Source organism: Sturnira hondurensis, unplaced genomic scaffold (genome assembly GCF_014824575.4).
Source record: "Sturnira hondurensis isolate 20B ecotype Veracruz unplaced genomic scaffold, ASM1482457v3 Scaffold0022258, whole genome shotgun sequence".
Classification (NCBI taxonomy): Eukaryota; Metazoa; Chordata; class Mammalia; order Chiroptera; family Phyllostomidae; genus Sturnira; species Sturnira hondurensis.
The window spans coordinates 1205462-1232001 of NW_028094889.1; the positions used below are offsets into that span (position 1 = coordinate 1205462).

General features: G+C 38.5%; 1 protein-coding gene across 1 annotated transcript in view; it reads left to right on the plus strand.

Moving 5' to 3' along the window:
* Positions 1 to 26540, plus strand: part of PRKDC (protein kinase, DNA-activated, catalytic subunit) — a 224993-nt gene that overhangs the window by 4213 nt on the left and 194240 nt on the right. Inside the window, exons 5-10 of the mRNA XM_037035382.1 lie at positions 385 to 493; positions 919 to 1031; positions 1118 to 1217; positions 9727 to 9782; positions 9859 to 9889; positions 10660 to 10817. Coding sequence (XP_036891277.1) covers positions 385 to 493; positions 919 to 1031; positions 1118 to 1217; positions 9727 to 9782; positions 9859 to 9889; positions 10660 to 10817 — 567 coding nt within the window. The remainder of the gene's footprint in view (positions 1 to 384; positions 494 to 918; positions 1032 to 1117; positions 1218 to 9726; positions 9783 to 9858; positions 9890 to 10659; positions 10818 to 26540) is intronic.

Here is a 26540-nt window from a genome sequence, read left to right on the forward strand (position 1 = left end):
CTAAAACCTTCCCATGAGAATGGGTCTGTATGTTGTATTTAAGTGAACATTGGGATTCACTCTCACTCTTACCTCTCACTTAGATGGATTGTTCTTTTTGCATCTCTAATTTGGAATTCTTTGGGATCTGTTCTTAAGTGCCTGAAAGAGAATGGTTCCAGTCATGTTACTGGTTTCTTGAGAAAGTGAAAATATGTTTATATCCTCTTCCCCTTTGAAACTCTTGTGTTCTTCCACCACCATCCTTACCCTTTGCCTCCCAAATAATCTGGCTAATACAAGTCCTGAAAGGCCAAACATAAATCCCCTAGAGACACATAATTTTGGAACTTTTGCTGTATGTGGACTTACTTAGGTAGTTGATGCCTATTTGTATTCTTTTAGTTACTTCAGACTCTGAGAAGTTCTAGACTCATGGATGAATTTAGAGTTGGGGAATTATTTAGCAGGTTCTATGGAGAAGTTGCATTGAAAACAAAAATACCAGATACAGGTGAGATGCACTTTAGTGTTATTTTAAAATAGTTTAACAAGTTTACATTAAAAAATTTTTAATGTAAAATTTTAATGTAAATAAATTTTACATTACATAAGAATTTTTATTTTATGTAAATACCAGGGTATTTACATATATATGAAAACCACTGTGTGAGGACTTCTGCATATAAAAATTTTAATCTTTACAACATGATTTCTTTAAATATAAATCTCACAATGCATGTCAAATGTTGTTTAGTTTATAATACTAGATTTGCATAAAACTTATCAGGAAAGATTCTAGTATATAAAAGTAGATATTTTATATGTTTTATTGTTACTTTTAAACTAAACATCCTCTCATTTTCTTTTTCATACATTTTTGTTTATTCAACTTATTTAAATGTTACTTTAGACCTTTATTTAAAATTTATTTTTCAGTTTTAGAAAAAATATATGAGCTCCTAGGAGTATTAGGGGAAGTTCATCCTAGTGATATGATAAATCATTCGGAAAAACTGTTCCGGGCTTTTCTGGGTGAGCTTAAGACCCAGGTACGTAAACTTTATGATATTCTGCTTCCATATTTTTGGTTGTATTTTTGTCTTTTAATGATAACTTCTTAAAACTTTCCTTTTAGATGACATCAACAGTAAGAGAACCCAAACTACCTGTCGTGGCAGGTTGTCTGAAGGGACTATCATCACTTATGTGTAACTTCACTAAAACCATGGAAGAAGGTATTGCTGACTTCACTTGATTATCTTTGTTTATTCAAAAGTTATAGGTCCAACATAAATTGCCCATTTACATTTTGAACATTTAAATCAATTTTTGATTCACATGCAGTTGTGAAAAATTATACAGAGAAATTCCATGTTCTTCACCCAGTTTCAGCTAGTGATATAGTATATTCATAGCACAACCAGAATATTGCCATTGGTAAAACCTACAGGCTTTATTCAGATTTCACTAGTTTTATGTGCACACATTTGTGTGTCAGTATGCGTTTCTATGCAGTTTTATGCTGTGTAGTTTGTGTGTGTACCCCCACAGTCAGGATGTTAAACAATCCATCACCGTAAGTTTCTTTCCTGCTAACTTTCTGTAGTCACATTTACCTCTCTCCTCCCTATTACTGCAACTACGATCGATCTGTCTCCACCTTGAGCTTTGTTATTTCAAGGTTATATGAAAGGACTCATAATATGTAACTTTTTTGTGGCTGGCTTATTCACTTAGCCAGTTCATCCAAGGTTCATCGAAGTTGCATGTGTGTCCAAATTTCCTTTTTAATGCGGAATAATATTCAATTTTATGAGTGTGTATACTATATTTTGTTTTTCCATTCATATACATCAGAGGACACATGTAAATAGTGCTGCTGGAAAATAGATGTGCAGTTTCTGTTGGAGTCCTGTTTTCATTTTTAGGTGTATATACCTGCAAGTTTGGATTGCTGGATCATATGGTCATTCTGTATTTCATTTTTTGAGGAATTGTTATACTGTTTTCTACAGCAGCTGCCCTATTTTACATACTTACCAGCAATGTACAGGGGTTCCAGTTTCTCCACATCCTCACCAATACTTGTTATTTACTGCTTTTGGATAATATCCACACTAGTGGGTGTGAAGTAGAATCTTACTTTGGTTTTGATTTGCATTTCCCTTGTAATTAATTTTGAGTATCTTTTCATTTGCTTATTGGCTTTGTTTATATTTTCGTTGGAGGAATATCTGTTCAAGTGCTTTGCCTGTTTTTCTTTTTTTTTAAAGCATATATTATTGATTATGCCATTACAGTTACTCTAATTCCCCCCCTTCATTCCCCTCCACCCTGCACACTCCCTCCCCCACCATTCCCCACCTTAAGTTTATATCCACATGTCTAAGTTCTTTACATTCTATATTTCCCATACTACTTTTGCCCTCCCCCCTATTTTCTACCTACCATCTATGCTACTTATTTTTTGTACCTTCTCCCCCTTTCTCCTCCCACTGCCCTGTTGCTAACCCTCCATGTGTTCTTCATTTCTATGGTTCTGCTCCTGATCTAGCTGTCCTTTTGTTTTAGGTGTGGTTGTTGATAACTGTGAGTTTGCTATCCTTTCACTGTTCCTATTTTTTATCTTCTTAGATAAGTCCCTTTAACATTTCATATAATAAGGGCTTGGGGATGATGAACTCCTTGAATTTGACCTTATCTGAGAAGCACTTTATCTGTCCTTCCATTCTAAATGAAAGTTTTGCTGGATAAAGCAAGCTTGGCTGTAGGTCTTTGGATTTCATGACTTGGAATACTTCTTTCCAGCCCCTTCTTGCCTGTAAGGTCTCTTTTGAGAAATCCGCTGACAGTCTGATGGGTATTCCTTTGTAGGTGACTGTCCCCTTATCTCTTGCTGCTTCTAGGATTCTCTCCTTCATTTTCATCTTGGCTAATGTAATTGTGATGTGCCTTGATGTGTTCCTTCTTGGGTCCAACTTCTTTGGCACTCTCTGAGCTTCCTGGACTTCCTGGAAGTCTATTTCCTTTGCCAGACTGGGGAAGTTCTCCTTTATTATTTGTTCAAATAAGTTTTCCACTCATGGCTGTTCCTCTTCCCCTTCTGGCACCCCTATAATTCGGATGTTGGAACGTTTAAAGATGTCTTGGAGGTTCCTAAGCCTCCCCTCGGTTTTTGTTTTTTTTTTTTTTGAATTCTTGTTTCTTCCTTCTTTTCTGTTTGGTTGTTTCTTCCTTCCTTCTGGTCCATTCCCTTGATTTGAGTCCCAGTTTCCTTTCCATCACTATTGGTTTCCTATGTATTTACCTTCATTTCAACTAGCTTAGCCTTCATTTGTTCCTCTAATTTGTGACTAAAATCAGCCAGTCCTGTGAACATCCTGATCACCAGTGTTTTGAACTGTGCATCTGATAGGTTGGCTATTTCTTGGTCACTTAGAGTTATTGGCTCTGGGGCTTTGAGTTCTTGAGCCATAATGTTTTGGTATGTTCGCACCTGTTATATATGAGGAGGGGAGCCCTAGGTGTTCATCAGGGCCGGGCAACTCAGTTGCTGGGTTGTGACGCTGTATGTGGGGGCGGGGTTCAAGAGGGGCAGTGGCGGTCCCCTCTGCTGCCTCCCACCGCTGGGGCCTGCGTGGTGTGTCTCTGCTCACTCCTTCACTGGTTTATCTGCACACGAATGTGTGACTGCGGTCAGCTTGCCACCTTGCGCCCGCACCGGGTCCGCCTGTTGCTACCCCACACCTGGGATCCACCCACGGCTGTCCACGTGCCTGCATTGAGAGAGGACCCCACTCCGCTGCTGGATCCGCCCCTCTTACCGGTGTGGCTGAACAGGTCGTTGTCGTCGGACTGCCATATAGTTCAATTTTCTGTGTTTTGGCCGCATTTTTGTTACTGAAACTTTGTTGACTTTAAACTTGGTTGTGAGAGAGGCACAGTGTTTCCACCTACGCCTCCATCTTGGTGGAAGTCTCCCCTATTTTTCAATTGAATGTTTGACTTTCATTATTGAGTTGTAGTTTATATTCTGGATATTAATTCCTTATCATATACATGATTTGCAGTTATTTTCTCCCAATCCAGTGATCTTCAACCATTGTGTCATGGCACACTGGAATACTGCAAGAATTTTTAAAACATGCAATACCTAACTATTTAGTAAGGCCTCTTTTCCTGTAGATTGTCTAATATGGGTTGGCCAAGAAAGTTTGTTCATTTTTTTTTTATAAGATGGCCCTAGTAGCGCTTAGTTGTCTTCAACTACATTTGAAAAAATTTTGTTAGACTGAATTGTGACAGCATGCATTAAAAAAATCAAAACTAAAATTTTTGTGTAGCCATTTCAATATTGAAAATGGAAAAAATAAGCAACATCTTTGGCATATTATGCTTTATTATTTCAAGAAAGGTAAAAGCACAAGTGATATGCAAGAAAAGATTTGTGCAGTGTATGGAGGAGGTGCTGTGACTGATCAAACATATCAAAAGTGGCTTGTGAAGTTTCATGCTGGCGATTTCTCGCTGGACAATGCTGCACGGTTAACTAGACCAGTAGGAGTTGATAGTAATCAAATTGAGACATAAATTGAGAACAGTAAATGTTATACCATGCGGGAGACAGCCACCATAAAATATCCAAATCAGTAAAGTTACTATGTGTCTTTTATTTTACGGAAGAAATTAAATGACCTTTTTGGCCAACCCATAAAAGACAGTGGCAATAGCCAACATAACAATAGCTGTCCAGCGTGAATGAATCAAAATTATACCTATTTTTTTGGTCAAGTTGGCAAAAAAATACAATATCTTTTATGGCATGCCACAGAATTTTATTAATTAGTTTATGTGTGCCATGAGGTGAAAAAGGTTGAAAATTGCTGTCTCATTTTATGGATTGGTTACCTTTCACTCTTGATTGTGTCCTTTGATGCACAAAAATTCTTTAGTTTGAAGTCCAGTTTATTTGTTTTTTTCTTTTGTTGCCTGTATTTTGGGTATCATCTATGAAATCATTGCCAAGTTACTGTCAAATTATATTTGTGCCCTTGTGTGGGTCTGTTTCTGATTTGTTTTGTTCTCTTGGTCCATTATGTGTCTGTGCCCCTGCCAACACCACACTGTCTTTTGATATTAACTATACAGTAAGCCTTGATGTCCAGTACAGATTAAGTCCTCCCATTTTATTCTTTTTTGGGGGGGTATTTTAGCATTTTCAGGACTCTGTTATTTCATGTCCATTTTTTAGTGAGTTTGTATCTACAAAAAAACTGCTTGGGTTTTTATAGTTATTGCATTAATCTTGCACATTAATTTGGAGATAATTGACCTCTCTATTATGTTGAGTTTTTGTAATCCATGCACACAATAAATATATCCTTCCATTTGTTTAGATCTACTTTGAATTTTTTTCATCAGCATTTTCTAATTCTTAGGGTCCTTGATTACCAATATAAGATTCTGTGTACTACACCTTTCTTCCTACATATTACTTGTATTTTTTGGACCATAAGACTCACCTAGGTTTGAGAGGAGGAAAATAGGGAAAAAGTTTTTTGAAGCAAAAAATGTGGTAAAATATTTAATAACAGCAACATAATATTTCACATTTTCACATTTCATAATGTAACTGTAAAGCTACAATTGGACTATAAGACACACCCCTTTTCCTCCCAAATTGGAGGGGAGTATATCTTATAGTCCAAGAAATACGGTAATGTGTTCTACTAAAAGTATCTCAAAAAGATTTAGAGGATAATCTAGCTATGATAGTATTATAAGCATTATGAAATGAATTTCTTTTTTAAATAATTTTTTGTTATTCAGTCATAGTTGATATACAATATTATACTGGTTTCAGGTGTACAATGTAGTGATTAGACATTTATATAACTTACAAAGTGATCACCTTAATAAGTCTCGTACCTATCCGGCACCACACATAGTTATTACAATATTGACTATATTCCCTGTGCTGTACTTTACATCTCTGTGACTCATTTTATTTATGGCAATTTGTACATCTTAATCCTTTCCCCTTTAGACCTATTCCCCTAAACTCCTCTTCCATCTGGCAGTCATCAGAATGTTCTTTGTATCTCTGAGTTTCTGCTATTTATTTTGTTTTTCTAATTCCTTGTGTAAGTGAAATCATATGCTATTTAACTTGCTCTCTCTGACTTATTTCACTTAGCATAATACCCTCTAGCTTCATCCATGTTGTTGCAGAAGCAAGATTTCATTTTTTATGGCTGAGTAATAATTCCATTGTGTATATGTCTCTTTTTTACCCATTTGTCTATCAATGGACATTTAGGTTAGTTCCATATCTTGGCTATTGTAAGTAATGCTACAGTGAAAATAGTAATGTGTATGTCTGTTTGAATTAGTGTTCTGAGTTTCTTTAGATAAATACCTAGAAGTGAAATTGGTGGACCCTTCTTTGTCTTTTGTTATAGCCTTTGTTTTAAAGCACAGGTGGCAAACACAAGGCCCATGGGCTAAATCTGGCCCTCTACCTTGTTTTATCCGCTGGCACCTTGTTTCTACCCAGCAGTACCAACGAGCTTTCTTGTCCCTAGTTAAGGAGTAGTTACATTTATACAGTCCTAAATTACATTCGGCCCTTTGAAGGCAACCACAAGTCTGATGTGGCCCCCCATGAAAACGAGTTTGACACCCCTGTTTTAAGGTCTGTTGTAAGTATTGCTTGCCATAGCTTTTTTGTTTCTATCTGCATGGTATATCTGTTTTCATCCCTTTTCTTTCAGTCTGTGTGTTTTGTTTTTTTTAAATTTTATTTATTTATCTTTAGAGGGGAAGGAGAAAGGGAGAGAAACATCAATGTACGGTTGCCTTTCGTGCATCCCCTGCTGGGAACTGGCCTGCAGGGAACTGACCTGCAACCCAGGCATGTGCCCTGACTGGGAATCGAACCACGATCCTCTGGTTCGCAGGCCAGCGCTCAATCCACTGAGCTACACCAGCCAGGGCTGGTCTGTGTGTTTTTTGATCTGGAAGTGAGTTTCTTCGAAACAGCATATGTACAGGTCTTGTTTTTTCTCATCCATCTAGCCACCCTCTGTCTTTTGACAGGAACATTTAATCCATGAATATTAAAGGATTTAGTGATAGGTGTGTAGTTGTTGCTATTTTATTCTTCATATTTTTTAATCTGTCCCCCCTTTTTCTTAAAGATGTCCCTTTAACATTTCTTATACTATTGATTTGGTGGTAGTGAACTTCTTTAATTTTTTTCTTGTCTGAGAAGCTGTTTATCTATGCTTAGATTCTAAATGATAGCTTTGCTCTGTGTGCAACAAATGTGGTTATATATCCTTGCTTTTCATCACTTTGAATATATTGTGCCAGTCCCTTCTGGCCTGCAAAGTTTCTGTTGAGAAATCAGTCGACAGTCTTATGGGAGCTCTCGTAGGTAACTAATTGTCTTTCTTTTGCAGATTTTAAGATTTTTTTTTGTCTTTAACCTTTAGCATATTAACTACAATGTGTCTACATGCGGTCCTCTGTGGGTTCATCTTGTTTGTAAGCACTCTGTGCTTCCTAGGCTTGTAGGTCACCTGGTTAGGGAAGTTTTTTGTCATAATTTCTTCAAATAAGTTTTTAATTCCTTGCTGTCTTTCTTCTCCTTCTTGTATCCCTGTGATTCCAGTGTAGTTATGCTTGATGTTACCCCCAGAGGACCCTTAAACCACCCTCATTTTTTAAAGATTTTTTTCCCCTTTTGCTGTTCTGATTGGGAGTTTTCTGCCACCTTGTCTTCCCAGTCTCTGATTCCATCCTCTATAGTATAGAGTCTATACCATCCAATCTGCTATTGATCTCATCTAATGTCTTCTTAATTTTTTATTTGTTTTGTACTTACTTCTACATTTTTTAATCTGTTGAAGTTCTCATTGAGTTCATTACACATACTTATAAAAAGTTTGAACTCTGTTTGTGGTAAATTGCTTGTCTCTATTTTATTTAGTTCTTTTTTTGGAGTTCTGCTCTGATCTTTCATTTAGGACATGATTCTTTGGCTCCTCATTTTGACTGCCATCCTGCATAAATCTGATATATATCTCCTCGTCTTAGTAGATTGGCCTTACTTAGTAGGTGTTCTGGGGGCTCCAGTCTCCTTAGTTACTTGGGCTGAGTGCGCCACATGCAGCCCTTGTGTGCACCCTCTGGTTGCAATTGAGCCTTGGTTTCGTGGCACCTAAGTGAGAGGCATTGGCCTTCAGGCTGATTGGCTGAGGACTAGCCATGACTACAGTGGAGAAGCTGTTGTACAGAGGCTGACCCCAAAGAGCAAGATTTGTTTTAGCTAGGCTCTGGTATCTGCTGAGTCTGCCCTTTGGGTTTGTTGTTTCTGGAGGTAGTTGTGTGGTGCTCTGGTGTGATCTGAAGTGATCACTGGATGTGTTGGTTCTGGGCCTCTTATCAAGAGGGGCTCTTATACAGGCCAAGGTCAACCTCTGTCTGAGGCCACCTGATGTGAGCTATGAAGTGATCTGCAGATGCTTGCCACTTCTGCTACTCTTAGAGGGGGCCTGGATGAAGTTAAGCTGTGAATCAAGGCCACCGCCACTAGTTTCAGGTTTGGAGCTGCTTAGCAAGAGGTACATGGCATGCTAAGGCCAGATGTTACTTGTTTGGGGCTTGTGACCCTTTGAGAGATTTTACAAAAATTCCCAGTATTAGCCAAGAAATATGGGAAAGCAACTAGAAATGGCTTCAGTGGGCCTACAAGCTGGGTGAGTCAGGCCTCTGAATCATCAAGGTGCAGTGAACAGTGTTGGGCAAGTTGATGGAGATTCAGGTATGGGAGGGCTCAGCAAAGAAATAATGGCTTCTGCCATCACTTCTACCTGGGAAATAGCTGCCCCTCCAGCCCTCACTCTGCAGCAACAATTTATTTCCTCCCCATTTGTCCATCGTGCTTTTCAAGCTGCTGCTCCAGCCCCAGAGGTTAGAATGATTGAGTCTGTCATCAGCAGTTAAGTCCATGCATGGGCCTTTTAAAAGTAATGGGCCCTTTAAGAGTAGTGCCACCCTGACTGGTGTCGCTCAGTGGGATGAATGTCGTCCTACGGACTGAAAGGTCTCTGGTTTGATTCCTGATCAGGGCACATGCCTGAGATGGGGGCTAGGTCCGCAGTGGGGCATGTAAGAAGCAACCAATTGATGTTTCTCTCACATATCAATGCTTTTCTCTCTCCCTTTCTACCTCCCTTCCCCTCTCTCTCTTAAAAAAAAAAGCCTGGGGCACTCTACTTTATGTCTCACTCAGCCACCAGTTTTCGTAGCCATAAGTTATGTTATGGGGACTTCTCTTTCTTTACTGGTGTCCTGGGATGGGGAGTTGGTGTGGGGCTGGATCGCTTGCTCCTTAGGGGGAACCTCTGCAGCTGAGATATCCCTCCTGATTTTTAATTGGACTCCGAGAGATTATCTAGCAGAGTTTATAAGTGATGAATTGGAATATAAATTTATGTCTTTATTATTCCAGATTTTTGTCACTTTACTGAAGTAATAACTATGTAGTTATAATAACTTGTAGTTCTCTTGGTGAATTGAATGAGAGGAGATGTTACTCCTAAATTTACAAGAGACAGTAGGGTTAGTATAGTTGTCAGGCTCTCTGAAATAAAGTTGTTAGTTGTAAAGTCATTTGTGAGGTTTGTCAGATAATAATATTACAATTTGTAACAGAGGCTTCTTTTTGTTTTCCCCCAGAGCCCCAGACTTCAAAGGAGATTTTTGATTTTGCATTAAAGGCAATTCATCCTCAGGTGGGTTTAATATTCTAATTCTTTTACAGTTGAGACTAAAGATTGTCAAACATTGATGGTATTTTTTTTTAAACAGATTGATCTGAAGAGATATGCGGTGCCCTTAGGTAAGATTCTATATTTATTTTTTAAAGATTTTATTTATTTATTTATTTTTAGAAAGAGGGGAATGGAGGGAGAAACATCAGTGTGTGGTTGTCTCTAGCACACCCTGCACAGGGGACCTGGCCTGCAACCCAGGCATGACTGGGAATCCAACCAGTGACCCTTTGGTCTGCAGGCTGGTGATCAATCCACTGAGCTACATCAGCCAGGGCAAATTCTATATTTAACAAGGTAGAATATTTCAGGGTATTAAATGAATGCCTTTAGTAAACTTTTACTTAAACTACAAATAAAAGTAAATGAGGCTCTAGGGCTGATACCTGGATACCTTGACTCAGGCCAATGTGAAATAAAGCTGCTGATTTAACGAAAAGAAAGAGAGAGGGAGAGGGAGAGAGAGAGAGTGACTCCATCTGTGATGTTTCGCGTGAAACTATTTACAAGGAGGCTTTTAAGACTTTGTTTTTAGTGCACACATTTTTGTTGGGGTAGTCAGATCTAGATTTCGTGATTTAAAAAAAATTACTTTAGAGTATTTTTAGGGGATCCAGGTGGCTTGCTCCCAATCTAACCTTTGTTTTGGGGATCATTGGCCAAATCATGGGCCTATTGATTCAAATGGAGGATGGGGGCAGGATCTCTAGGTAATTATAGTGTAGTGATACTGAATCTTTATGAACACCGTTAATTTTGACATACACTGAAGCTTAATTAGTTTTTTATTGTGCCTTTTGTGATCCTATTTTAAAGAAAATGATTTTTGCATTTGCAGCTGGCTTATGCTTATTTACCCTGCATGCATCTCAATTTAGCACCTGCCTTCTGGACAACTATGTTTCTATATTTGAAGTACTGTCGAAGTGGTGTAGCCATACAAACATAGAACTGAAAAAAGCTGCACATTCAGCTCTGGAATCTTTTCTGAAACAGGTACTAAATTGTAACTTACATTTTTAAAACATTTTTATGCAAAAAATGAAATTCCAGTCTTGTGCATGCACATTCGATAAATACAAGTTTATTCATTAGGTTCTGTAATATTTTAAGAAAAAAAGCTTGGTCATTGATTAACAACATAAGTAACATCAGGAGTGAAAGAAAGAGAGGAAGATACCAGGTCTGATCCATACCTCAGAGCCAAGATTCTTCAAAAGTGGCAATGAGGAGCAAGAAGGAAAGAATGACTCTGATGTCAGGGCTTCTTTGAGCCTGGGGACACAAGTGGGGTTGAGGAAACACATCTCCTGGGAGGTGGGGATTACCTGTCATGTTAGGATAAGTTGTTTGTGTTTCTGTTACTTCAAGAACAAGGAGACCCCATTTACTTTTGGGTGTTTTTCATCTGGATAGAATGTGGTTGCAGGATTTAAGCCTTCAAGTTTGGAAATTTGCCTAAGTTAGCTAAGGAGAATGTGTTTGTGATTGTGGTTCTGAACATCTAAAGGTGTCTGTCTGGAAATGCCTGCTGTTAGGGCTATGTTATGAAATGAGACCTCTTAGGTTGGCTTTAAAGTAAAATATTGAAAAGTCACAATAAAAGTGTTTTGGGGAGCAATGTTTAAGTGGTAGTTAAATTTATAAGCTAGTTAATGAAGAACAATTTGAACTATGGCACAGATAGTATTTCATTCTAGGGACATATAATTGTTTGTTTATAGACATTTGATGGTTTCCAGTTTGGGGCTATTTGAAATAAAATCACTAAGAACATTTGTGACCAAGTATTTTTGTGGACATATATTTTCATTTCTCTTGAGTAAAAATCTAGAAGTAGATTTGTTATGTCACATGATAAATATATATTAAACTTTGTAAGAAACTACTGAACTCTTCTTCAAACGGGTTGCTTCATTTTATGTTCCAGCCAAGGATGCATGACACTTTCAGTCATCCCACATTCTGATCAACATCAGGTTCTGTTGGTAGCTTTTAGTCCTTTTTATGGGTTTAAATGTTAACCAAATATGGCTTTAACAGTTGTGGTGACAGTTGATAATAATCTTTTTTTGCTGTGGTTATTAGCCATACTTGCATCTTGTTTTGTGAAGTACTCGTTCAGATATTTTGCTCATCTTAAAATTTGGTTGTATGTATTTTTATTAGTGAGTTCTAAGAGTGCTCTACATAATTTGAATATAAGTCCTTTTCTGAAAATACTGCAAATATGTTTTCTTCTGGCTTGCCATTTTATTTTCTTAAAAATTTTTTTAAATTTTTTAAAAATTTATTTCATTGTTGTTCAAGTCAGTTTTCTGTCTTTTACTCCCATCCCAGTCCACCCCCTCAGTGCTCCCCACCTCCCTCCCATTTCCACCCCGCTCAGTTTTTGTCCATGTGTCCTTTATACTAGTTCTTGTAAATCCTTCCCCTTATCCCCTGAAATTCCCTCCTCTCTCCCTTCTGGTCCCTGTTAGCCTATTCTCTATTTCAGTGTCTTTGGTTATATTTTGCTTGCTTGTTTGTTTTGTTGTTTAGTTTCCTGTTAAAAGTGAGGTGATATGGTGTTTGTCTTTCACCGCCTGGCTTATTTCACTCAGCATAATGCTTTCCAGTTCCATCCATGATGTTGCAAAGGGTAGGAGCTCCTTCCTTTCTTTCTGCTGCACAGAATTCCATTGTGTAAATGTACCATAGTTTTTTGATCCATTCATTTACTGATGGGCACCTAGGTTGCTTCCAGCACTTAGCTATTGTAAATTGCGCTGCTGTGAACATTGAGGTGCATATGTTCTTTTGGATTGGTGTTTCAGGATTCTTAGGATCTAATCCTAGGAGTGGAATTGCTGGGTCAAAAGGCGTATTCATTTTTAGTGTTCTTAGAAAATTCCATACTGTTTTCCATAGTGGTTGTACCAGTCTACAATCCCACCAACAGTGAACTAGGGTCCCCTTTACACCACAACCTCTCCAACACTTGTTTGTTGCTTTGTTTATGATGGCCATTCTGACTGGTGTGACGTGGTATCTCATTTTTATTATTATTATTTATTTATTTATTTATTTATTTTCTGATTTCTTTTTTTTTTTTTTTAATTCTTGTTCAAGTACAGTTTTCTGTCTTATATTCCCAGCCCTGCCCCCCTCCAGTGCTCCCCATCTCCCTCCCATTTCCACCCCCACCTTAGTTATTGTCCATGTGTCCTTTATACTTGTTCATGTGAGTTCTTCCCCTTTTCCCCTGTGATTCTCTCCCCTCTCCCCTCTGGTCCCTGTCAGCCTGTTCCGTATTTCAGTGTCTTTGTTCATATTTTGCTTGCTTGTTTGTTTTGTTGTTTAGATTCCTGTTAACAGTGATATCATATGGTATTTGTCTTTCACCGCCTGGCTTATTTCACTCAGCATAATGCTTTCCAGTTCCATCAATGATGTGGCAAAGGATAGGAGTTCCTTCTTCCTTTCTGCAGTATAGAATTCCATTGTGTAAATGTACCATAGTTTTTTGATCCACTCATTTACCAATGGGCATCTAGGTTGCTTCCAACTCTTGGCTATTGTACATTGTGCTGCTATGAACATCGGGGTGCATAGGTTCTTTTGGTTTCGTGCTTCAGGGTTCTTAGGAAATACTCCTAACAGTGGAATTGCTGGCGTGTTCATTTTTAGTTTTCTTAGAAAATTCCACACTGTTTTCCATAGTGGTTTTACCAGTCTGTAATCCCACCAACAGTGAACTAGGGTCCCCTCATTTTGATTTTAATTTGCATCTCTCTGATAGCTAGCAATATTGAGCATCTTTTCATGTGTCTCTGGATCCTCTGTATGTCTTCCTTGGAGAAGTGTCTGTTCAAGTCATTTGCCCACTTTTTAATTGGGTTGCTTGTCTTCTTAGAATGGAGTTGTATAAGTTCTTTGTATATTTTGGAGATTAAACCCTTGTCTGAGGTATCATTGGCAAATATGTTTTCCCAAACAGTTGCTTCTCTTTTTATCTCAATACTTTTTTCCTTAGCCATGCAGAAGCTTTTAATTTTGATGAGATCCCATTTGTTTATTCTTTCCTTTATGTCCCTTGCCCTAGGGGACATATCAATAAAGATGTTGCTGTGTAAAGTATCTGAGATTATTCGTTAAGAACATTTTATAAATTTCAGAGGTGTATAGCATTATTGTTTGATATCGGTGTATTCTCTTGTGTGCTCACCACCAGAAGTCTAATTTTCATTCCCTAGCATACGAGCATGAATATATGATCCCCTTACCTATTTCACTCTCCTCCTTATCCTCTTCCTCTGTGGTAACGCCTATTCTGTTGTCAGTATTTCAGTTTTTGTTTGTTTGTTTTAATTCCACATGAGTGGAATCATTGTTTTTTATCCTTTTCTCTTTCATTTATTTCACTTATCACAGTACCTTCAGGATCTATCCATTTTGTCACAAGTGGCAAGATTTCATCTTTTTTAATGGCAGAGTAGTATTTTATTGTATATAAATATACCACACCTTTTCCCATTTATCCGTCAGTGGAGCCTTACGTTGTTTTCATAACTTGGCTATTGTGCTTAATGCCGTAATGAACATGGGGTGCATATATCTTTTCAAATGGGAGATTTCATATTTGACAGATAAATATGTAGAAGAGGAATTGAAGAATCACATGGTAATTCTATTCCTAATTTTTTGAGGAGCTTCCATACTGTTTTCTTTAGTAGCTGTACCAGTTTACCGTCCCACCATCAGTATACAAGTGTTCCCCCTTTCTCCATATCCCCTCCAACATTTGTTGTTTCTTGTCTTTTTGATAATAGCCATTCTAGCATGTGTGAGATGTCATCTCATTGTGGTTTTGATTTTTATTTCCCAGGTAACGAATGATGTCAAACATCTTTTCATATGGTTGTCGTCTCTCTTAGAAAAATGTCTATTTAGATCCTCTGCCCTTTTTAAAATAGGGTTGTTAGTTTTGTTGTTGAATTGTATGAGTTCTTTATATATTTTGGATATTAACTTCTCGTGAGAAGTATCTTCTCCCATTGGTTTGGTTGCATTTTTGTTTTGCTGATGGATTTTGCTGCTGAGCAGAAGCTTTTTAGTTTGATATAATCCCATTTGTTTAATTTTTGGTCTCTTGCCTTGGAGCCAAATTCACAAAACCCCACTGAGACTGATGTCCAAAGTTTAGTACCAACGTTTTCTATGTGTTTTATTGTTTCAGGTCTTACATTCAAGTTTTTAGTTCATTTCAGTTGATTTCAGTTCATTTCGAGTCGATTTTTTGTGTATAGTTAATAACCTGGCCTAGTTTAATTGTTTTGCATGTATCTGTCTAGTTATCTCAATTCCGCTTACTGGAGAGACTCTGTTGTATGTTTTTGGCTCCTTCATCATAGGTTAGTTGCCCATATATGCCATGTATGTGTAGGTTTATTTCTGGGATCTCAATTTTGTTCCATTGGTCTGTGTATCTGTCTTTATACAAATACCATACCATTATGATTACTTTATCTTTGTAGTATAGTTTGAAGTCAGGGAGTGTAGTACCTCTATTGTTCTTTTTTCTAAGGATTGCTTTGGCTATTCAGAGTCTTTTATTCTTGTTTCCATTCGAATTTTGTATTTTTTGTTCTACTTCTGTGAATAATGTCATTGGGATTTTGATAGGAATTGCATTAAATCTGTAGATGACTTTAGGAAATATGGGGAATTTTAACAATGTTCAGTCAGTGAACATGGGGTATCTTTCCATTTCTTTGTGTCTTCCATTTTCAGCAGTATCTTGTAGTTTTCAAAGTCAGTGAACATGGGGTATCTTTCCATTTCTTTGTGTCTTCCATTTTCAGCAGTATCTTGTAGTTTTCAATGTACAGGTCTTCCCCTTTGTTTATTCCTAGGAATTTTTGTTCCAATTGTAAATGGAATGTGTTTTTCATTTCTCTGTTTGACGGTTCATTGTTAATATATAGAATTTTTAAGATTTTATTTATTTATCTTTAGAGGGTAATGGAAGGAGAGAGGGAGAGAAACATCAATGTATGGTTGCCTTTCATGCGTCCCCTGCTGGGAGTTGGCCTGCAGGGAACTGGCCTGCAACCCAGGCATGTGCCCTGACTGAGAATCGAACCGCGATCGTCTGAGTCACAGGCCTGTGCTCAGTCCACTGAGCTATACCAGCCAAGGCCCTGAAACACAGCCTATTTTTGTATATTGAATTTGTGTTTACTACATTTATTACTTCTAAGAGTTTTTTTGGTTGAGTCTTTTGGAGTATTATATAGAAAACCCTTAATTTCATATAGCAAGTTATGTATCTACTAAATTTATATACAGTACAGTTGTATCATCTGCAAATAGTAACAGTTTCTTTCCTATGCGGGCAACTTTTCCCACAAGTCCTTCCATCCACCATGGAAGAAAGTAAACACTACCAAGACATGATCTGCTTGGGAAGGAGAGGTGGCCAGTTTCTGCAAGGGAAAAAAGGCCTGGAGCGGTGGCCAGTTTCTCAGAGGAAAAAGGCCTTGAGCCCCTTCTTCCAGGGGCTTTTTTATTGGGTTGTAATACCCAGGAATACAGGGTGGCAAGGATCAAACAGTAGGTAACATTTCAAAGAAATCTGAGGGCTTAGTCTGAGTCAAAGTCTGTCAGGAAGGGGGTTTTGCAGAAACTTTAGGGTTTCCTGCTTAACCCTTAACATATGAATGAAAGCACTCTTAGCAAAGCAGGTTTCACAGAATTTTTAGGAATTCTTTGTGATGCCAGATTTTTCCCTGGGATCCACTTCAGGAAGGCGAGGAGCTGCACCTCTCCCCATCAGGTTTTCAGGCTTAAGTGGATTAGAGCCAGGAAGCACTTCTCCCAGAGGACATGGGGACTCAGGCTGTGTTGCATAGCGGGGGGCGGGGGGGCCAGGCTCCATTGCTTGCTCTTTGTTGCAGCCCACCCCCACCGAGTCCTTCCATGAAGGCCTCCCAAGTGATCGAGTCTGGCTTAGGTTGCCCCTTGCTGTGAGGAAACTTACCCATCATTGACTTCCGACCATGCTTTGGGGGCAGAGAGGAAACTGAGGCAGCATTTGCTACCACAGACAAGCTTTTGTCTCCTGTGGCTTGCATTCTGGAGGTCACTCACTCATCCTTAGCCATGGGGGGGTAATTAAAATTCCTGAAACCAGGCAGAGTGGTCCCCAACAGTTTCCCATTTGTATAACTTTTATTTCTTTTCCTGGCTACTTTTTCAAGTAGTCCTAAAACTATGGACTTTTATCCAACTGTATTGAAGAAAAGTGGCAAGAATGGGCATCCTTGTCTTTTTTCTTATCTTAGAGAAAAAGCTTTCAGTTTTTCACTAATTGGGTATAATGTTAGCTGTGAGTTTGTCATATACAGTCTTTGTTATGTTATGTTGAACTACTTTCTTTTTATGCCTACCTAATTGAGAAGTGATTTTTTGTTTGTTTGGTTTTTTTTGACTCAAACATGGATGTTGTGTCCTGTCAGATGGGTGTTGTAAATGCATCTTTTGAGCCAATCATAAGGTATTCTTCATTTTGTTAATGTGGTGTATTATATTGATTTGCAGGTGATGAGCCATTCTGTATCCTTGGAATCAATCCCACTTGGTTGTGGTGTATGATCCTATTCATGTATTGTTGTATTTGATTTGCTATTATTTTATTGAGGATCTCTGCATCTATGCTCATCAGAGATATTGGTCTATAATGGCCTTATTTGTGTTGACCTGGCCTGGTTTTAGTATTAGGGTAATGTTGCCTCATGAAAAGAGGAAGCATTTTCTCCTTTTCAGTGTTTTAGAACAGTTTGAGAAGGATAGGTATTAAATCTTCTTGGAATTTTTTTGGTGGAATTTACCAATGACGCCATCTGGTTCTGGACTTTTGTTCTTTGGGAGCTTTTAGATTATTATTTAAATTGCCTTACTAGTGATTAGTTTATTCAGATTTTTTTTTCTTCATAATTCAGTCTAGGAAGGTCACATGATTCTAAGAATTTGTATATTTCTTCTAGGTTGTTTAATTTGGTGACGTATAGCATTTCATAGCATTCTTTTGTGGTGCTTTGACGTTTTGTTGTTATTCACCTGTAACTTCACTCTCATTTCTAATTTTATTTGTTTGACTCTCCTCTCCTTTTCCCTTAGTGAACCTAGCTGAGGATTGTCAATGTTGTTTATTTTTGCAAAGAACCATCTCTTGGTTTTATTAATGTTTTCCATTGTCTTTTCAGTTTCTATTTTATTTATTTCCACCTCGATTTTTATTATTTTTTTTATCGAGATTGAGCTTCATTTGTTCACCTTTTTCTAGTTCTGTAAGTTACAGTGTTAAATTCGTGGAGATTTTTCTTATTTCTTGAGGTAGGCCTGTATTGCTATAAATTTCTCTCTTACCACTTTTGCTGCATCCCAAAGATTTTGGTTCTCTTCATTTTCATATGTATCTATCTTCATTTTCGTTTCTATTTGTCTCTTAATTTCTTTTTTAAAATTTCTTTATTGACCCAATAGTTTTTCAGTAGCATGTTGTTTAATAACCTATTTGTGAGTTTTAAATCTTTCTTCTTATAGTTGATTTCCCATTTCATACCTTTATGGTAAAGAAAAATACTTAATATGATTTCAGTTTTAAATTTGTTGAGACTTTCGAGCCCCAACATATGAACTGTCATTACACTATTCCATGTGAGCTTGAGAACAGTGTGTATTTTATTGTTCTAGAATGGATATTCTGTTTATACTTATTAAATCTATCTGGTTTAAAGTGTCATTTAATGCTATATTTCCTTAATTGACTTTCTGTTTGGATGATTCATCTGTTGGTGCCAGTGGGGTGTTAAAATCTTCTATTATTGTGTTGCTGTTTTTTCTTCCTTTAGGTCTGCTAATACTTATTGTTATATTTTGGTGCTTCTATGTTGGGAGCATATATGTTAGTAAATGTTACATCATCTTGATGGATTGTTCACTTTTCATTTTTAAATGTTCATCTTTTTCTACTTTTACCACTTTTTATCTTGAAATCATTTTATCTAAGTATAGCTATCCCCACATTTCTCTGAATGCCATTTGCTTGGAGTATTCATCTTCCATCCTTTGCTTTGAGCCTGTTTGTCTTTGGAGCTCAAATGGGTCTCTTAAAGGCAGCAGATAGTTGAGTTTTGTTTTTAAAATCCATGCAGTTACTTTTCACCTTTTAATTCATGAATTCAGTCAATTTAAATTTAGGGTAATAATTGATATATGAAGACTTACTACTGCCATTTTATATTTTGTTTTCTGATTGCTTAGTATCTCCATTGTTTCTCTTCTTTTGAGTTTCTGTATCCTGTTTTAGTTTCATGGTTTTCTATAATGTTTTTCTTCATTTCTTCCATTTTAGTGTTTTATATATGAACTTTGCATTATTGTTTTGTGATTACCATAAGGTTTCTTTTCCCCCTATTTTATTTGTTTATTACATTTTATTGATTATGCTATTACAGTTGTTCCAATTTTTCCCCTTTGTACCCCGCACTCCCTTAGGCAATCTCCTCACCAGTGTTCATGTGTGTAAGTTCTTTGGCTACTCCATTTCCTGTGCTGTACTTTACATCCCCATGGCTCCTCTGTAACCACCAATTTGTTTTTTTTAAATATTTTTATTGATTATACCATTACAGTTGTTCTATTCCCCCCTTCATTCTCCTCCACCTGCAAACTCCCTCCCCCACCATTCTCCCCCTCCTTAGTTTATAACCACATGTATCAAGTTCTTTAGATTCTATATTTCCCCTACTTTTCTTGCCCTCCCCACTATCTATTTTCTACCTATTGTCTATGCTGTTTTCTGTACCTTCTCCCCGCTTCTCCTCCTCCCACTCCCCTGTTGCTAACCCACCATGTGTTCTTCATTTCTATGGTTCCACTCCTGATCTAGCTGTCCTCTTGGTTTGCTTTTGTTTTAGGTGTGGTTGTTAGTAATTGTGAATTTGCTGTCCTTTCACTGTTCCTATTTTTTATCTTCTTCTTAGATACGTCCCTTTAACATTTCATGTAATAAGGGCTTGGTGATGATGAACTCCTTGAATATGATCTTATCTGAGAAGCACTTTATCTGTCCTTCCATTCTAAATGACAGCTTTGCTGGATAGAGCAATCTTGGATGTAGGTCTTTGGATTTCATGACTTGGAATACTTCTTTCCAGCCCCTTCTTGCCTGTAAGGTCTCTTTAGAGAAATCCACTGACAGTCTGATGGGCACTCCTTTGTAGGTGACTGTCCCCTTATCTCTTGCTGCTTCTAGAATTCTCTCCTTCATTTGGGTCTTGGCTAATGTAATTATGATGTGCCTTGGTGTGTTCCTTCTTGGGTCCAACTTCTTTGGCACTCTCTGAGCTTCCTGGACTTCCTGGAAGTCTATTTCCTTTGCCAGACTGGGGAAGTTCTCCTTTATTATTTGTTCAAATAAGCTTTTCCACTCGTGGCTGTTCCTCTTCCCCTTCTGGTACCCCTATAATTCGGATGTTGCAATGTTTAAAGATGTCCTGGAGGTTCCTAAGCCTCTCCTCATTTTTTTGAATTCTTGTTTCTTCCTTCTTTTCTGTTTGGTTGTTTCTTCCTTCCTTCTGGTCCACTCCCTTGATTTGAGTCCCAGTTTCCTTTCCATCACTATTGGTTTCCTGTGCATATCCTTTCATTTCAATCAGTTTAGCCTTCATATGTTCCTCTAATTTGTGGCTAAAATCAACCAATTCTGTGAGCATCCTGATCACCAGTATTCTGAACTGTGCATCTGAAAGGCTGGCTATTTCTTGGTCACTTAGAATTATAGGCTCTTGGGCTTTGAGCTGTTCTTGAGTCATAATGTTTGGTCTGTTCACACCTGTTATGTATGAGGGGCGGAGCCTTAGGTGCTCACCAGGGCTGGGCGACCCAGTGGCTGGGTTGTGACACTGTATGTGGGAGAGGAGTCAGAGAGGGGGAAAAATGGCACTTTGCTCTCCTCTGCTCTCTCTCAGATTTCTGTCCCCTCTGTGGCTTCACACAAGCAAATCGGGCCCCTCTGGTGCTTGTTCCCTGGTGTGTGGGCCTGTGTACTCTCCAGGACCCTGTGGGTCTCTCCAACAAACTCTCTGTGAGCCTGGGAGCCTCTCCCATCCCCTCAACCCCGAGAATGTCTTTCCAGTTGGTGCTTTCAGGTTCTAGTTCCCGTTGCTGGGGCCCTGGCCTGAGCAGTCTGTCTCACTGTTCACTCCTTCACTTGGTTTATCTGCATGTGAATGTGTGACCGCAGTCAGCCAGCTGCCCTGCACCCTCAGTGGGTCCGCCTGTCACCCCACGCCTACCACCCGATGCCTGGGATCCACCAACTGCCTCCGCTCCTGTGTCGATCAGACCAAATGATCTTTCCAGCCTGACCCCCCACTCCGCCCCTGCCTCTGCCCCTCTTACCAGTGTGGCTGAGTGGTTCGTTGTTGTTGGACTTCCGTACAAGTTCAATTTTCACTGTTTTGGCTGCATTTTTGTTACTAAAACTTAGCTGTCTTTAAATTTAGTTGTGGGAGGGGGCACAGTGTTTCCACCTATGCCTCCATCTTGACTGGAAGTCCTTGATCTTTTTCTTAAAAAAGCCTCATTAGCATTTCATGTAATAATGGTTGGGTGATAATGAACTTTAGTTTTTTCTTATCTGGGAAGCTCTTATTCTGCCCTTTGATTCCAAATGATAGCTTTGTTTGGTAGAGCAGCCTTGGCTGTAGGTCCCTGACTAAAGTTTCTTTAAAATATTAACTTGAAGAGATTGGGGAAGAAAGCATGGTAGTACAAATTGATGCTTTTTCTCTTTAAACTGTATATTATAATTATTTGTTTAGGACCCTAATCTGAAACAGTGTAATTTTGTTACTCTGTCAGTGTTTGTCACTTTACTCACTGTTTTGTGTACTTTAGACTTTTGTTTCATGTAGAAGAGCTCCTTTCAACCTTCCTTGTAGTACAGGTCTTATGGCAAATTCTCTCAGTTTTCCTTTGAAAGCCTTTATTTCTCCTTCATATCTAATGGGTAACTTTGCTATATAGAGTATTATTCTCTATTGGTTACCATCTTTTAATATTTTGAATATATAATTCCATTCTCTCTTGTTCTGGAGAGTTTCTGCTGAAAAATCCGATAGGTTTTTCTTTGTAGGTTACTTTCCTCCCCACCCCCCCCCTCCTACCCCCCCAGTGACTGCGTGGAGAATTTTCTCTCTGTTGTTGTCTCTTGACCGTTTCCACAACCAGTGCGGCTGGATCGGTCAGATCCTGAGGGAAGGTGACAGGGGATTGAGCAATAGACAGAGTCAAAGCGGGGTCAGTTGAAGTACCTTTTCTGAGATGTAGAGGAGGGAACTGTTTATTGGTGAACTTGGGCTGTATATATTGAGACAGCTTTGAAACACAGCATGAGAAAGACAAACCACAAGGCTAGGTACATTGGGGTTTTTTTTGTTTTTGTTTTAAATTTTATTTATTTATCTTTAGAGGGGAAGGGAAGGAGGGAGGAAGAGAAATATCAATGTATGGTTGCCTCTCATTGGTCCCCTGCCGGGAACTGGCCTGCAACCCAGGCATGAGCCCTGACTGGGAATTGAACCACTAGCATCTGGTTTGCAGGCCCATGCTCAATCCACTGAGCTACACCAGCCTGGGTTGTACATTGTATTTTTTAAGAATATTTGCTGTTCCTTCTTGGTACAGTGATATAGCGAGCAACCAAGTCATTCTTTTTTCAAACATATTTTATTGATTATGCCATTATAGTTGTCCTATTTCCCCCCCATCATTCCCCTCCACCCTGCACACCCCCTCCCTCACCATTCCCCTCTTTAGTTTATGTCCACATGTCTCAAGTTCTTTAGATTCTATATTTCCCCTACTTTTCTTGCCCTCCCCCCTATTTTCTACCTACCGTCTATGCTACTTCTTCTCTGTACCTTCTCCCCCCTTCTCCCCCTCCCACTTCCCTGTTGCTAACCATCCATGTGATCTTCATTTCTATGGTTCTGCTCCTGATCTAGCTGTCCTCTTAGTTTGCTTTTGTTTTAGGTGTGGTTGTTAATAACTGTGAGTTTGCTGTCCTTTCACTGTTCCTATTTTTTATCTTCTTCTTAGATAAGTCCCTTTAACATTTCATGTAATAAGGGCTTGGTGATGATGAACTCCTTGAATATGATCTTATCTGAGAAGCACTTTATCTGTCCTTCCATTCTAAATGACAGCTTTGCTGGATAGAGCAATCTTGGATGTAGGTCGTTGGATTTCATGACTTGGAATACTTCTTTCCAGCCTGTGCGCCTGGGTCGGTCTTGCCAAGTTTTCCTACTCGACCCTGCTCTCACCCAGTTCCACCAGTTGCTGGCTCCGCCCCTCTTACTGGTCTTGCTGAATGGTTTGTTTTTGTCGGACTTCCGTATAGTTCAGTTTTCTGTGTTTTGGTTGCCTTTTTGTTACTAAAACTTTGTTGTCTTTAAACTTGGTTGTGCGAGGAGGCACAGTGTTTCCACCTACACCTCCATCTTGGCCAGAAGTTCTGGCAAGTCATTCTTTTCTTACAACAATCTATCAGGCAGTCTTGTGTGGCTTGGGGCAGCTGTGCTGAACCTGAGGCCTCCTTCCAACTCCCTTGGTGTGCATTCTCCTGCTTGGCTGTCCACAACAGTTTAGTTTAATCTTTTGAAAAAGGTCTTTTTGCCTTGAGATAATTAGGTGTTCTTTTAGCTTCTTATGTTTGTATGTCCAGTTCCTTCCCTAGGCTTGGGAAGTTCTCTTCAATAATTTCTTCGAATAGGCTCTATGTTTCCTTCTCCATCTCTTGTCTTTCTGGGATACTCAGTATCCTTATTTTGCCATTTCTAATGAAGTCTAGTAGAATTCTTTCATTTTTAACAAATCTTAGTTCTCCTCTCCCACCTGAACCATTTCTGTCTTCAAGCTCACTGATTCTCTTTCTTCTAATGGTCTGCTACATTTCCAGTGCTTTCTAATACATTCTTCATTTCATTTATTGAGTTCTTCACCTCTAGAATGTTTGATTCTTTTTTATAGTTTCAGTGACTTTAATAAAGTACAGCTTCTGTTCATTTATTTTGTTCCTGAGCTTATGAATTGCCTTACTGAGTGTTCTTGTATGTCATTGAGTTTCTTGGAGATTGCTATTTTTAATTCTCTTATCATTTAGTACACAATCTTCCATGACCTTGACTTTGGTTTCTGAAGAATTTAATTTTTTTCCCTCTGGTTACCTTGGTTGTTTGTGGTGCTTACTGGTTTGTTCTTCTGCCAGCACATTAGCAGTAGTGAACACTTACTTAGGTACAGTTTTGATTTTAAAAATTCAACATATTGATAATATAGGTCTTTCTTTTGTTTTCCAGTAGAGAGCGCAATAGTGCAAGTTTTTTTTCTCTAATCTGAGCTGCTTATGCCTCCCAGGTCTCCTAGTGGGGACATCGCTATGACTGTAGGAGTTGTTGCCTGGGTGACTGGAATGGTGGGTGCCCTCACTGTGTTCAGGTCACCTGTGTCCCAAGGCACCACCATCAAGTGCACGGATGTGGCAGGTAAAGGAGGACTCTGTACATGAGCTTATCATGCCTGTGTGTGGGAGGCTACAGATAATGTCTCTGCTGCTGCTACTGGTCCTTCTGGTGGTGGAAGCATCACTGAACTTGGAATAGGGAGCCAGATTCTCAGTGCCAACACTACTGCTGCCTCTCTTACCCTCCATCGTGGTCCTTGTTATGAGGGTCCAGACCCTGTCTCCTCCACTTCTCAGTTCCCAATAGGTCACAGGTTCAAACGTTGTGTCCAGATAATTGCAAATATGGGCACTGTCCCTGTCCTTCGCCAGCCTGCCTCCTTTACATGTTAAAATATGCCCACCTTCCGGTGTACCAATGTGTGGATCTCTTAGGTGACCTAATGTGTTCAGCAGAGGGATGTTTGTTGGATTATAGATCCTTGACTAGTTGTGGATTTAAGGAAAGATAAGAAGAGGTAGTCTTCCCCTGCCACGGTGCTTGCCTTTTCATTTTCTTAATAGTATCTTCCAAAGAACAGAAGTTTAAAAAGTTTGATTAACTGTAGTTTACCAATTGTCCAACTAGTTCCTCCTTTCTATATCATATGAAGAAATTTTTGTTTATCTTATGGGTGCACAGATTTTCTTTTATTTTCCTTCAAGAAGTTTTATAGTTTATAGTTTTCAGCATTTACATTTAGGTCTGTAATCTATTTTGAATCCTTTTTGTGTATGGCGTTGAGTAATGGTTGGAGGTTTTCTCCCCTCACTTTTTTGGTTAGAGCACCACTTGCTGAGAATACTCTTTCTCCACATTGATTTACCTTGGTATCTTTGTTAAAATCAATGGAACAAATATGGGGGGGTGGTATTGCATACTTTGTTTTGTTCCATTTGTCTTTTTGTCTGTCCTTACATCTACTACTTCACTGTCTTGATTACTCTATATATTGTCTTGAAATAAGATACTCGATGTTATCCAACCTCTTTTTTTCTTTTCCATTATTGTTTTTACTATTATGTGACTTGCAATTTAAAATGTAAACATTACTCTTGTAGGAAAGAAATTTTTATTTTTTCATTCAATACCTATATGCAAAGAATTTTTTTAAGAGGTAATTTTTAAAAAGATTTTATGTATTTATTTTTAGAGGGAGGGGAAGGGAGGGAGAAACAGTGATGTGTGAGGGAAACATCCATTGGTTAGTTGCCTCTTGCACACTCCCAACCAGGAACCTGGTCCGCAACCCAGGCATGTGTCCTGGCTAGAAATCCAATTGGCAACTCTTTGGTTCCCAGGGTAGCACCTAATTCATTGAGCCACACCAACCAAGGCCAAAGTTTTTATGAAAAACACAGCAGATTAATTGTCTATACTTCAAAAAACATAGAAAGGTACAAAGAAGACTATTAAAAACTTGCCACCAAGAGAAAAAAAATCACCGTTTTTGTGGTGATACTTTTAGATCTCTCCTGCCCTTCCTTTGTCCCTCCCTCTGTTTTATTCTCCTTTTGTTCTTGTGTACCCACAAGAAAGGAATGAGGCCAGAGGAAGAGAGACATCTTGATATAGAGGCACATTACTTATAATTTTTGTAGCCTTCAGAGTTAGCTGTGTTGAATATGTTTTTCTGATAGCACACTGAAGTCTGCGTGATTAATTTTTAATGGCAACATGGTTGATATATATCAGTACTATAATCCGTAATATTTAAACCTTTTTCTACTATTATATAATTGTTTCCAAGTTTTTTGCTACTGTAAACAAAACATTTGGATAAAAATACATTAAAAGGATGTTTGTTGAATGTACAAAAATAAAAAATGAGAAATGATTTAAATTAAAAAACATTACAGTATGTTCATAAAATAAAAAAAAAAAAAAACTATTCTATGGCCCTGGCTGGTATATCTCAGTGGCTTGAGCACAGGCTTGTGAAGCAAAGGGTTGCTGGTTCGATTCCCAGTCAGGGCACATGCCTGGGTTGTGGGCCAGGTCCCCAGTAGGGGACACGTGAGGGGCAACCACACATTGATGTTTCTCTCCCTCTCTTTCTCCCTACTTTCCCCTCTCTCTAAAAATAAATAAAATATGAAAAAAACTATCCTATGATTATGTAGGTGATGTTTGTTTAGTTTTTGAGGAACGTGTTCATGATATG